The sequence below is a fragment of the Terrapene carolina genome, unplaced genomic scaffold, assembly GCF_002925995.2.
Source record: "Terrapene carolina triunguis isolate 2854851 unplaced genomic scaffold, T_m_triunguis-2.0 Scaffold62, whole genome shotgun sequence".
Classification (NCBI taxonomy): domain Eukaryota; kingdom Metazoa; phylum Chordata; order Testudines; family Emydidae; genus Terrapene; species Terrapene triunguis.
The window spans coordinates 517,369-531,249 of record NW_020664413.1 but is presented as its reverse complement, the minus strand read 5'-3'; the positions used below and the strand labels follow the sequence as shown (position 1 = coordinate 531,249).

At 54.7% G+C, this 13,881-nt stretch overlaps 1 protein-coding gene across 1 annotated transcript in view; it reads right to left on the bottom strand.

The window, feature by feature from the left end:
* Positions 1-2,461: 2,461 nt before the first annotated feature.
* The window catches only part of LOC112110589 (motor neuron and pancreas homeobox protein 1-like), a 28,454-nt gene continuing 17,034 nt past the window's right edge, over positions 2,462-13,881 (bottom strand). The window contains exons 2-3 of the mRNA XM_026647718.1: positions 3,808-3,968; positions 2,462-2,758 (exon numbers count right to left, since the gene is read on the bottom strand). Coding sequence (XP_026503503.1) covers positions 2,462-2,758; positions 3,808-3,968 — 458 coding nt within the window. The remainder of the gene's footprint in view (positions 2,759-3,807; positions 3,969-13,881) is intronic.

Genomic DNA, 13,881 nt, shown 5'->3' with positions numbered 1-13,881 from the left:
GGATGGCTGGGTGGGAGCTGGTTGGCTGGGTGGTTGGTTAGTTGGATATCTAGGTAGGTGTTGTCTTGATGGGTGATTGATTAGTTGGATGGTGTGTGGGTGTGAAATTCTGTACCTCAAAGTAGCACCCTGGAAACCCCATATTCACCATGGTGATATGATTATGATATGTTTTGTTCAAAGTATACTTTGTCATTTTAATAGTCTTTACCTGTTGAATAATAATAACCTGTTGGATTGTATGTACTATCATTGTATGTGAAGTTATGAAGTGTTGCTATATGTGTTACTGAAATATGTTGTGAGGTTGGGAACCCCCACAACCAGCCTTTCAGGTACAACAAAGGAGTAGACATCAATAGCCAGACAGTGTTAATGGCTCTTCAACACCCATCAAGAAAAGAATCCACTATCCCAGATGCAATGGAGACTGCCTGACCAATAGGGACTGCCTGACCCCCACATCAAAGCAAAGATGTTCCAACAAGCAGAAAGAAAGTATAAACGAGGGGAAGTGACATCATTACTTGGCATCTCCCTACCCACCCCCACCCCAGTGCAACACCTGGAAGAACATCTGGAGGTGAAAGACTTTGAACTGGGGAAGTTTGGCCCCAGACTGGAAGGGAGTCACAGCCCGTGTATTGAGGAACTGTGACCGTCTGTGCCACCCGTCAGGATGAGAAAAGCTGTTCGATTCAACTCGTTGTTAGACTAAAAGTTTAGGATTTAGAATGCGTGCTTCTGTTTTTATTTCTGAGGAAACTATCTCTGACCTACCGCTTAGAATCCCTTACAGTCTCTCTGTCTGGAGTTAATAAACCTGTTTGACATTTGACCTGAAGCCGTGTGTTTGGGTGGAAGTGCTTGGGAACTCTCAGCTCAGGTTACAAGGGCTGTTGCACGTCCAGTACCCTTTTGTCGGCGTGACAAACTAGCAAATGGACTTACACTGGCCAGACTTCGGAGCAGCGCAAGACGGTGCAGTTCTGAGGTGCAAGGCTGTGGAGCTGGGGAATTGGCTGGAGCCTCCCTATTGCTGGCGCACGGTGGTTGTAACTCATGGCTGTGTAAGTGCAGGGCCTGTCAGAGGTTTGCAACTTGAAATTAGCATCACAGTGTGAGCGCCAGCCCAGGTTGGGGGGACAGAGGGCTCAGCAGCCCCACAGTTCAGATTGCACACCAGGTACCCCATCACAGTGGGGTTAGGCTAGATGAATAGTTGGTTAGTTGGATGGTTGGTAGGGGCTGGCAGACGGGTGATTGGTTAGTTGGATGGCTGGGTACGGCTGGCAGGATGGGTGATTGGTTAGTTGGATGGCTGGGTAGGGCTGGCAGACGGGTGATTGGTTAGTTGGATGGCTGGGTAGGGCTGGCAAACGGGTGATTGGTTACCTTTCAGCATTCAATACATTTGCTGCAGACCCCTTGGAACTGGCGAACCAGAGAGGTGTAGTCGTCCTTCTGTGGCTCTGCCCCTGGGGCAGATGATACCCACCTCGGTGCCGGCACACGACGGGTCTGCGTTACCCTCTGCACACCGGCCGGCAGCGTTCCTAGGTTCACAGCCAACGCGAGGGAAAGTCAGGCTCAGCAGATGCTTGTTTGCATGAGTCAGGAAGTACCAAATCCTGCAGCTCATTGATCAAACCCCCTTCCCCGTGTGCAGCAACAAGAACCTGACCCTGCAGCCGCTCCGGCAGCCACAGGACACTGGCCGGGGATCTGCACCGTAACGCGTTAGGGAGACCGCGGCCAGCTGCTGCTCTCTAGGGGTCAGAAATGCATTGAGAGGAGTCAAAATGCAAGACAAGGAGCCCTGGGCTCCCTCTCCCCATGAATTTGCTGGGGGTCTCGCAAGAACGTGGGTCAGGAAAAGGGCAGCGGGCAACCCACACGGGGCGGGGGAGGAGTGCGGTGACATGGGGCCGGGGATCCCTCCTGGGGGGCATGTTATTGTCCACCCGCCAGGGCCTCCTCGCTCAGCACCCGGCAGAGGCTTTGATCTACACCTGTCCAGCACTGCCCCCCCCAGGCCTGCCTGTGCACCCTCGTCTGTGAGACCCGTGCCCCAGCTTTCAGCAGAGCCGCTCATGGGACCCCATATTTATCGGTCTTGGCCCTCTTGTAAGGAAAAGCACCAGCTTGCTGATACACTGTAGCAAACATCTTTATGGGGGAAGAGCGGGGGGGTCTCAGTCCAGCCCCCCCGCCCCCAGCCCCCCAGTACACACCGACAGAATAATTACGAGTTAAATAGAATCCAAACACACATAAATTAACGGAGACGGGCAGGTGCCGCAGCGTCTCCCCAGTGCCCTGCCTGGGTCGGGTCTCTGAGTCTGCTAGCAGCGGAGGTGGCCCCGGACCCGGCTCTGTCTGGCTCGCCCCGGCCCCCTCGCTCTGGTTCTGGGCTACTCTCCCTGCTCTGCTTCGTGGGGTGATCACTCGGGGCTGCCTTTCATAATGCTGAGCCGATCTTCCTGTCCGTGGAGCTGATCTGCTCCTCTTCCTCCCCGGAGCACGAGGAGCCCGGGCTGTAGCCGAGCTCTGCAGGGCGGCGGGGCAGGAGCTCCACGCTGGCACCGTGCCTGTTGAATTCAGGGCCCTCCTCCTGCCCCTGCGGCTCGCTGGGCAGCAGCTTCTCGGCGGCTTTGCTGACCCCTCTTTGCTTCTCGGCCTCGGCTTGGGCCACCTGCTCTTTGGCTTTCCGGCTGCGTTTCCACTTCATCCTGCGGTTCTGGAACCAGATCTTCACCTGCAGAAGACCGACAGGAGGGTGACTATAGGGTTTCCCCAGCCACGCACCTGGGGGCAGCCTCTCCCAGCGCTGACACGCTGCCAGCCCCAGGGCGGGGCACGGCACACGCGTCATCATTTATTACTGAGACACGTTATACTGCCATGAGCGCAGAGCCGGGCCCTGCTGGGCCAGGCGCTGACCAACAGCTGGTGAGAAAATCCCTACCCCGAGGAGCCAAACAAATTAATAGATCACCCCCCCCCGGGTCACCCGCCCTGGAGATCACCCCCTCCTGGGTCACCCATCCTGGAGATCACCCCCTCCCGGGTCACCCGCCCTGGAGATCACCCCCTCCTGGGTCACCCTAAACCTGCCCTGATCCCAGCCCCTAGTATAGGAGTAGATCAAGGGCATGGCCAGAGTGCTCAGTTCTACAGCTGTCCTTTGCCTCCTAGGTCCACCAGGTGCTGGGGAGACATTTAGAGCAGCGCTGAGGCTGCTCTAACTTACACTGGGGGCTGGTCAGGTGCCCACATTGCCCTAGAATACAGGGAGCAGAAAGGTTGAAGCCACCTCAACTACCAGCCCCCAATGCCCACTCCAAGCACAGACACGGCATCACGGAGAATCAGGGTCACTGGGTGCGATTCCAGTATCCCCAGTGCTAGAACATGGTGAGCGTGGCTGCCCAGGAGGTTGGGGTTAGGAGGGGCCCCCATGGGCTGAGTCTTAGGGATATAGCATTGTGTTAGGGGACACACACACACACGGACTAGAATCAGCCCAGGGTCCCAGAACGGCGCGCGCACGCACACACACACACACCCCCCAGGGTGCCAGACCAGTAGCCCCGGAGGACAGCGCGGGGACGGGCCCTGCTGCTGGGTGACTGGTTTCTGGGTGGAGTCACTGTGCTAGTAAAAGAGGCAAATCTTCTGGGGTCACCATTGCAGGACGGGAGCCCAGGGCCCATCGGCCCTGCCCCTCACCCATAGGTGCAGAGGGAGGCCAGTGAGCAACTCCCCCCCTGCCCCCCCTTTTCCCAGCTCCTGCGGGGACCGTACCTGCGTCTCGGTCAGCATCAGCGACGTGGCCACTTCGAAGCGCTTGGGCCTGGACAGATACTTGTTGAGCTTGAACTGGTTCTCGAGCTCCAGCAGCTGCTGGCTGGTGAAGGCCGTGCGGGGCCGGCGGCATTTGCCCATCAGGCCGGACTGCGGAGGGGCTGAAATGCAACGAGCGGGCACAGGTCAGCGGGCGGGGGAGGGGGGCTGGGAGCCGCAGCGAGCCCCTCCCCGAGGGCAGGGCCAGGCGTCTGCCCCGCCCGGTGCTGAGTGCCTAGACCCAGGGTCAAGTCCTGCTTTACCGCACATGACCGTGGGCGAGGCTCAGTCGGACGCTCGCGCTGCTCCACCCTGCAGGGGGGGCGCCCCAGGGGGCGGCTGCTATAGAGTGGGAGGTGCTGAGCCCCCCTGGCAGCGGGCGCTAGCTAAGGGCCCTGGCTAGACAGGGCAGCGGGGGAGCAGACGGGGCTGCTGGGAAAAGGCCAGGGCGGGGGGAGGAGGTGGGTCTGGGCAGCAGGAATTTGGGAGCCGTGACCCATGAAGACAAGGGGGCATTAGGGTTAGGCGAGGCAGGAGGATGGAGCAGACGGGACGCCCCTGCGCAGCTGACGGGTGGGCGCTTGAGAGGGGGGATGGGCGAGGGAAGCCTGACGCCCCTTTGGGTGGGGGGTGAGAGCAGGAAGGGGGTAGGCGCTTCCTGAAGATGGAAGAAGTGTCCAGGGCGGAGGGACAGTGCAGGTGGCTGTGAGGGCCTGGGCTGCGGGATGTCACTAGAGGCAGGGAGGAGCATGGGTATTTGGGGAGGCTGGGCCTGAGAGCCCGAAGCTCCCTAGAAGTGGGAGGAGCCACCGGTGCCTGGACCGTGGCCCCACCCCCTTCACTGCCCCTGCTCAGCCTCCGAAGCCCCGCCCATGCTCCACCCCTATCCCACCCCAGGCCCTGCTCCCGCTCAGCCCCTTCCCGAGGGGCCCCCTCGCCACGGGGGAAGAGGTGGAGCGGGGACGGGAAGAGGAGCTGTGTGGGCGTGGCCACAGGGCGGGCGTGGGTGTGGCCATGGGGCATGGGCGGGGCCACGGCCCAGGCACCTGTTCGTCGGCAGCATTCCGAAGGCGGCCGGCCGGCGGCACGCCCCCGAAGGGAGGTGCACCGCATCCTGTTTGGGGAGGCGTGGCCTCCCCAGGCCTATTGTGCCCGCCGCCCATGAGGAGGAGAATTCGTGGCATGTGGGCACTGAGGGTCGCTTCATCGCAAACACGCCGAGGGGCACGGAGAGGGGCAGTCACGCGAGGCCAGACCCCTGGCCCAGCTCATTTCCCTGCAAACTGGCCCCGTCCCAGCTGGGATTCTGCTGCCGAGACTCTCTGCACCCAAACCAGCTTGGGTGGGGCTCTCATGGCTGAACAGGGCCAGCCCCGGGGGCCAGCCCATGTGCCCTAGGACGTGGTGGTTCGGTCGGGGACGCTCTCCCTTCGGAGGAGCAGAAACTGAGCAGCGCATGTGGGAACGCCTGGCGCAGTCCCAGGGAAATGAGGCCTCTCCCCAGTAGTCATTGCTGCTCCCTAGGGAGCTCCGGCCTGGCCACATCCCAGCCCCCAAGAGCCAGCAGGGCTCCCCAGAGGACCCCGGCGCAGGCTGGCAATGCGGTGCCCCCCGGCCCCGGGGCAGAGCGCTAAGTGTCGCTGTCATCGCCTGGTCGTCCAATAATGGGTTTATTGCCCAGCTGATATTAAACTGGCAGCGACGTTATCAGGGTCGTTTGGCGATTGAAATCGATTCCGTTAGCGAAATGAAAACTCCTTGATTAGCGTGAAGTGTATTTGATTACCCCCAGCTGCCAAAGTCTGCGATAAGGGCAGCAGCCCGTGCAGCGTGGCCCAGGGCCTGCTATCTCGCTAATCACCCGTTATCGCAGGGCCCTGCTGAATCAGGAGAGAGGGGAACAAAAGAGTCTTTGAGAACCCAGCGCGGCTCGTCTCCCTGCGTGGCAGAGACAGGGCACGCACTGTTTGATTCCGCCTTCATCTCCGCTCTGCCCTCTTTATTGGCTCTTTGGGGCTCCACTTTTACGGCCCTTCTCCAGGAGGACAGCAGCTATCGAAACCAGTAGGTCCGTGGCGGGGTGGGAAGTGCTGAGCAGGAGATGGAGGGGTGACGGGAGAGACTGCTGGGGGTCAGGCTGCAGCCAGGTCCCTGGGCATGTCCCACCAAGTCTCTGCATGGAGACAGCTCCGGGACGAGCGAGGCTGAGGCAGACGCCCCCAAGCAGAGAGAGCTCGTGAGCATTATCAGCCTGCAACGCTGGCAGCATGTCCGGGCTGAGAGGCCGCGTGGGGCACCCTGCGGTCCGTGCACTGGCACAATGACAGCACAAGGGGCAGAGTGGCAGTGAACGAGGCCCAAGGTGGGCGGGAGGGTAGGATCTTCGGATCAGCTTTTAGCTTCCCACCCGGAGACGCTGTAATGCCCATCAGAAAAGGGAGGAAATCCGCAGTGCCGGAGCATCCAGTGGACTTAACACCGTGAGATTGCAGCATGCTACTCAACACTGAACGTCTGACACCCAGGAGATCTGCCCCATGTCCCCAGAGCCAGCGACTGCCAGGAGAGTTCGCATCATCCTTTATAACAGGAATTTCCTTCCTCCAGCACTTCTCCGCCAGGCGGCTCAGAGCCAGTCACAAACTTTAGCTCAGTTCTAGCAGATGCATCTCACATCTAGCCTGCGCCAGTGGCACCTTGAACATTGACCCCAGAGTCCTGGCCCCACTTCGGCTCTGGTAATCCTATTCTACTTCCCTAGCACCCCCCTGCGTAAGGCGTTCTGCTCACTTCCTGTCCTACACTCTGCCGTGGCACTGAGCACTGCTGAGCAGGCTGCCCTCCACTGGTAGAGGAGTTGATTCATATGGCTTGTAAAGCACTTTGGGCCTTTTGGGATGCAGGGTGCTTTACAGATCTGTCACAGTATCCTGTGCAGACGTCAGTCACTACACTCTCCCCTAGGACGGCCTACAGCTCTCCCATTGACCTCAGCCAGCATTCACGACACCAGCTGATGGAAGGTGTCACCGGAAGGAGGTGATTTTATGTTTTAAACCCTACTATAGACAAGACGCCCCTGTTAAAATCGAAACCTGATTCCCATTTAGATACCATTGCTCTTTATGGAGCACGGCATCGCACTGAATAAGGATGTAAAGCTTTGACACCGAGTGTTATTAGTGGCTTGTTTGTGGGAGTGTAGCTAGGAGCTCTTTCCACACCCAGCCCTGAGACTCAGGCAGGGAACCACTTAGAACTGCACCACAGCTAACAACAAACATTTCTCCAAGATCCATCGGCCCATATAGTCAGTTAAATGGAACTTGTAAGAGTATCTCTAACAGCACCAACTGGTGGCTCCCAGTAATATTACAAGGAATGCACCTTGCCCTCCTTTCCAAAAGAATCCCCCTTAATATGCATAAGGAAATGGATCTCTGTAGCTCTCAAAAACCTGCTAGAAGTCTGCAAAGCACAGCTGTTACCTGCCCGCCCCACATCTTCCAGTGGCTGGTAGTGAAACTGGGGGCAGAGGCTTGGATGAAAACAAGCTGACAACACATGGAATTTGCCCCTTTTGGTTCTACAAGAGGATCAACCTTTGCTATCTCCAGGCGAGAAAACACCCGAAATAAGCGTAGGGTCTGTTAACCTTTTGGCACCCGCAGTGCCACGCACCCCCCAAACGCTGAGATCTCCTTGGGCCAGCCGGCTGCAAAGTGCCAGGGTTCGAAGGGTTAAAGCTGTCAGTATATTCAGGGACTGACATCTGCAGGGCAATAATCTCAAGAAGTGTATTGAGGAAGCAGATAGTAGCCAGGAAGGGGAGGGGGAGGGTGGGAGGTGTTAAAGGGACTGGAACATGGATGTGACCTGGATCTCATGGATAGATGGGTCCAAAAAGGGAGGAATTTCATAGGCTCTGTACAGGGACACCCCTCCTCTGCCCGCCCTCACTGATGCAGGCGACCCTAAAGTGCTTGCTCAAAATTCACAAGCTCATGAGAAGTATACAGACAAAGCAGCAAAACAGGGAACTTGTCGGCATGGGAACTGAAGTCAAAGGTACCAGGAAGGAACCTCCCTGAGCTAATAGCAGTATGCAGCCCTTAGACAGCACTTTCCATTGTCACCGCTCTTTACAAACAGGAGTCAATTAACTGGGGCTAGGCCACCGAGTTAATGATGTGTCATGCGGGAATTTATGGATGCTGCATTAACTGAACGTTATAAAGTTGCACTGGGTTGAATCCGAGGTGCCCAGATGCCAGGTGCCATGTAAGAGCCTAGAGATCAGACTGTGTCACACATCATGGCTAATAGGAAACTCAGCAAAAGCAGGAATAGAACTCCGACCTTCGGGACGCTGGCAGACCACAGGCCAGCGCGTGCCAAGGTCCCCATGTCTTAGCTGAACACTGAGATACATAGCTAGGCCTAGTCTGGCTACCCTGTGTTAGTGCTAGTAAAATCAGTATTAGAACGATAAGAACGTGTTTAGTGTTTAGACTTAATTGAATGCTTGTGAGTGGCTCCCAGCATTAATCTCAGTTATAACAGCTGTGTGCCGTGGTGTAAGGGAACATTGGAGCATTTGTGTTGCAAGCCTCTGTGACTGTGTAACTCACCAGGCAGGAGAGAGACATTAACTAGTGCAACGTGCTGGTCTCCAGCTGAAGGTGTTATCTCCTGGCCAACAGGGAAGGTCCAACTCCCTATGGCTATTGTGAGACGAAAAAGAGGACAAAAGACATTGCTTGCAGGGCTGGCTCCAGCTTTTTTGCAGCCCCAAGCAGCGAAGAAGAAAAAAAAAGCCGCGATCGGCGGCACTTTGGCAGCTGCTCTACCGCACCGCTTCATTCTTCGCGGTGGCAATTCGGCAGCGGGTCCTTCCCTCCGAGAGGGACTGAGGGACCCACTGCCGAATTGCCACCGAAGACGCGGACATGCCGCCCCTTTCCATTGGCCGCCCCAAGCACCTGCTTCCTGGGCTGGTGCCTGGAGCCGGCCCTGATTGCTTGTTTCTCCCCTGTGAAGATGAGTCTTGCAAGTGGATTCCTCCCATCAGCTGAGCTTGCAGCTCTGAGCACAGGGGAGAACGGGACTAAAAACCCCTAATAGGAAGGAACTGTATCTCTGTGCTGCTTGGACTCTCAGGTGCAAGGTTTACTAGGCATAAGTAAGAGATCCCCTGTGTTTAGCACTGTCCTAAAGGACATATAATGAAATACATCCTAGAATACTCCAGGTGCTGACTGAGGAGATATCTGAGCCATTAGTGATTATCTTCTAAAAGTCATGGAAGACGGGAGAGATTCCAGAGGACTGGAAAAGGGCAAATCTAGTGTCCATCTATAAAAAGGAGAATAAGGACAACCCGGGGAATTACAGACCAGTCAGCTTAACTTCTGTACCGGGAAAGATAATGGAGCAAATAATTAAGCAATCAATTTGCAAACACCTAGAAGATAATAAGTTGATAAGTAACAGTCACCTAATAGCTTTCTTTGACAGGGTAACTAGCCTTGTGGCTAGGGGGAAATGGTAGACGTGGTATAGCTTGACTTTAGTAAGGCTTTTGATACTGTCTTGCGTGACCGTCTCATAAACAAACTAGGGAAATGCAACCTGTACTATACGGTGGGTGCATAACTGGTTGGAAAACTGTTCCCAGAGAGTCGTTATCAATGGTTCACAGTCAGGCTGGAAGGACATAACGAGTGGGGTCCCGCAGGGATCAGTTCTGGGTCCGGTTCTGTTCAATATCTTCATCAATGATTTAGATAATGGCATAGAGAGTACACTTATAGTTTGCAGCCGATATCAAGCTGGGAGGGGTTGCAAGTGCTTTGGAGGATAGGATTAAAATTCCAAATGATCTGGACAAACTGGAGAAATGGTCTGAAGTAAATAGGATGAAATTTAATAACGACAAATGCAAAGTCCTCCACTTAGGAAGAAACAATCAGTTGCACACATACAAAATGGGAAATGACTGTCTAGGAAGGAGTACTGCGGAAAGGGATCTGGGGGTTATAGTGGATCACAAGCTAGATATGAGTCAACAGTGTAACACTGCTGCAAAAAAAGCAAACATCATTCTGAAATGTATTAGCAAGAGCATTGTAAGCAAGACACAAGAAGTAATTCTTCCGCTCTACTCCGCTCTGATTAGGCCTCAACTGGAGTATTGTGTCCAGTTCCGGGTGCCACATTTCAGGAAAGATGTGGACAAACTGGAGAAGGTCCAGAGAAGAGCAACAAAAATGATGAAAGGTCTAGAAAACATGAGCTATGAGGGAGATTGAAAACATTGGGTTTGTTTAGTCTGGAAAAGAGAAGACTGAGAGGGGACCTGAGAACAGTTTCAAGTACATAAAAGGTTGTTACAAGGAGGAGGGAGAAAAATTGTTCTTCTTAACCTCTGAGGATAGGACAAGAAGCAATGGGCTTAAATTGCAGCAAGGGCGGTTTAGGTTGGACATTAGGAAAAACTTCTTAACTGTCAGGGTGGTTAAGCACTGGAATAAATTGCCTGGGGAGGTTGTGGAATCTCTATCATTGGAGGTTTTTAAGAGCAGGTTAGACACACACCTGTCAGGGATGGTCTAGATAACACTTCATCCTGCCATGAGTGCAGGGGACGGGACTAGAGACCTCTCGACGTCCCTTCCAGTCCTATGACTCTATGATATAGAACTTGCTTATTATAAAAGCTTCTATTACTTTTTGAAATTTAAGATAGTAACTCATTTGCATATATATGTTTACCTGCTTTAACCTCTCTCGTTTCCTTTTTCTATGTAATAAATCTTGGTATAGTTTATTACAGGCTTGGCTACAAGTGTTTGCTTTGGTGTGAGATCTAAAGAGCAACTGGCCTGGTGTAAGTGACGGGTCCTTTGGGACTGGGCGTAACCTGAATGTTGCTGTGATTCACGGGGTGAGGGACGAGCTATCACAGAGATACGCTCACCGGGGTGACAAGGCAGACCGGGGTACCCCAGAGGACTGTCCCAAAGCACGGCCAGAGTTGTGAAGGGGACTCCAGCTGCCCGCTCTGGGGAAGGGCACACAGTCAGTACGGGGGCTCAGCACTACCAAAGGCAGTTTATGGGCCAAACAAGAGCCGGCAAGAAAACTCAATCCTCATCCATCAGCAGGGGTGATCACTAACCAATGCCACCAGCAGCTACTGTCCCACAGCCAGGCCAGGCCAAGGGAGTCCGAGAGCGCCAAGTGCTGCCAGAGCTACCCCCTTGCACCCCGCTCAACACCCCCTCCCCAAACAGGAGGCTGAGCCCAGGGCGACAGCGAGAAAGCCTGTCAGAGCCAAGGGACGGCTCCTGAGAAGAGAGGCCTGGGCCAGCCAGGGGACTATGTTAAACATCCCACTCCTGGCTCACACCTTTGCAGGGATCTTCCTCACCCCAAAACAGCAGGGATCAAAGGGCCTAGACCCCCGACACCAATATCTGCTCCCACCCCCAAATCACCTGTTGTCCCTGGGTCACTGGCCCCTGTAAGAGGGAAAGGGCCCAGTTCACTTGGGACTAGTTAGCTGCCTCCCAATGGAGCCTGATAGGGGGCCTCTGAGAGCTGGTGAGAGCTGCGTGGAGACAGCAGGAGTTGGGAGCTGTGGGAGAGAACCGGCCAGAGCTGCGAAATCCTGCTGAGCAGAAGGTCCGCGCCGAGGCCCTGTGGCAAAGGGAGACACCAGTGTGATGTTGCACGCCATATGTTTTATGGAAATATGCTTATAAGTGTGAATATGATGTAACTGGAATATGCTTTATGCAAAAGGTCTCTTGTAAGGTATCATTACAAAGCTTATCATCTACTGAGTGTGGTCATCCTATTTGTATGTATGTATCATTCTTGTATCTGAAGCTAGAAATATCAAGTATAACTCTGAGGTCCTATTGTAATTATGCAAAGTGTGGGCCATTAATGGTAGTTTGGAAGCTTGATGGCTCCCATTGACTAGGACAATTGGTTGTCAATGGCTCTGTTTACTTGCAAACCTTCCTGGGTGTGTGCGGGCCAGCCCTGGAAGAATGGAGGCTGGGGTCTCACAGGACATGTGACCATGTCACCTGATACTGGAATCCATCTTAAACATGGTGCTTTTCCATTTAGAAGGGGGGGTGGGGACCCAGAGAGACAAAAGATTCCCGCCTTGTGCCAAAGATATAAAAGAGTTTAGAACAGAACAAAGGGGGCTGCAGTCATAAGAAAACCCCTAGTTAACACCTAAGGTGCCTGCTGGAACTAACAAGGACTGTACCAGGGGAAAGGATTGGGCCCAGACTAGGAAGGAGTCTAGTCTGTGAAAGAAGCTTATTGGAACATCTCTGAGGGTGAGATTTTATCTGTAATCAGTTTCTTAATGTATTAGGCTTAGACTTGCGTGTTTTTGCTTTACTTTGCTTGGTGACTTACTTTGTTCTGTTATTACTTGAAACCACTTACATCCTACTTTTTATACTTAATAAAATCACTTTTGTTTATTAATTAACCCAGAGTAAGTGATTAATACCCGGGGGAGCAAACAGCTGTGCATATCTCTCTATCAGTGGTATAGAGGGTGGACAATTTATGAGTTTACCCTGTATAAGCTTTATACAGAGTAACATGGATTTATTTGGGGTTTGGATCCCATTGGGAGCTGGGTGTCCGGGGGCTGGAGATAGGTGACTTGCTGAGCAGTGTTTGGTTTAAGTCTGCAGCTTTGGGGGTGTGGCCCAGACCTGGGTCTGTGTTGCAGCAGGCTGGTGTGTCTGGCTCAACAAGGCAGGGTTCTGGAGTCCCAAGCTGGTGGGGGAAACGGGCTCAGAGGTCATTTCAGCACATCAGGTGACAGTGACTGAACCCATCACAACCAGCTCAGTCGGGGCAGGCTGGGTCGGGAGAAAGAGGCTTAACTCCAGAGGGAGGTTCCCAAGAGAAGTTGTTCAGCACAGGCAGGACTTGCCCGTGAAGGGGCCTGGGGAGTGGAGTGCCGTGGGGAGCTCGCTCGCAGGAGCCTGAGCTGGGGCTGTGGGAGAAGAGTTGCAGCAAGTGCGGAGAACTGCCAGGGGCGTGGAGGCCCTGGAATAGGGGCGCTGGCACTGGGGAAGAGGCCTGTCCACTCGCAGGTGGCTGGCCCGGGGAGGGAGGCAGAAGAACTGGGAAATGCAGCAGGTGGGGGATCTCCGGTGGGCAGTCTGGAGGTGGCCCCTGGAACGGGGGTGGGGAATGGCTGCATTTTACTCTGGGGCTTTGGGAATTGTCTGACTGACTGATCTGCTGAGGGTTGCGCTGATACAAATAAATTGTGCCCAGAAGCAGGGCTTGAACTGGACTCTGGGAGGGATGACATTCCTTTCCCAGGCAGGGGCGGTGACCATTGGTCTGATCTGTGGCGGGGAGGATGGGCAGCTCCGACGGCCCTAGGGAAACCGAGGCAGGAACTTTCTGCCTTGCTGTGGTTAGCCGCACAAGGGCGCCCTGGCAGGGGCGAGCCCTGTTACACCAGCTCAGGGCAGCAGCAGTGAAATTCCATGCAGAGACCACCTCGACTCAGATTATTTCAGACCCATCCATGGCTTCCTGTGTCCACATGAACCCCAGAAACACAGGTAGACTGGGCGTGTGTTTCAGGGATGTGACGGCCGCAGGGCCTGGCTGTGTCTGAGGGGAGCCCTGCACGCTCTCTGCCTTGCTGCACCATGTGGGGCAGGGAGGGGCCTGCAGTTAGAAACTGAACCGCTCGTGGGAATTGTAAAAGGCTTTTTGCTCTGGCCGAGTTCACATCACTTCCAGCTCTGGGCTACCCGTGCAGCCTGCGACGGTTTCCGAGCCGAGACTTGTCAGGTGGCTCATGGCTGTGGGCTGACCCCTGACCTCACTGGCCCACACACAAGGACCTGCGAGGTCCTTCTGAGACAGAAATTCCTAGAATGGGGCGGTTCTTACCTAATCCAACCCCATTGGGTGATGCCAGTGACCTCGGAAGGAGAACGCCCCATTCTGATTTGCCAAGGAACTCCC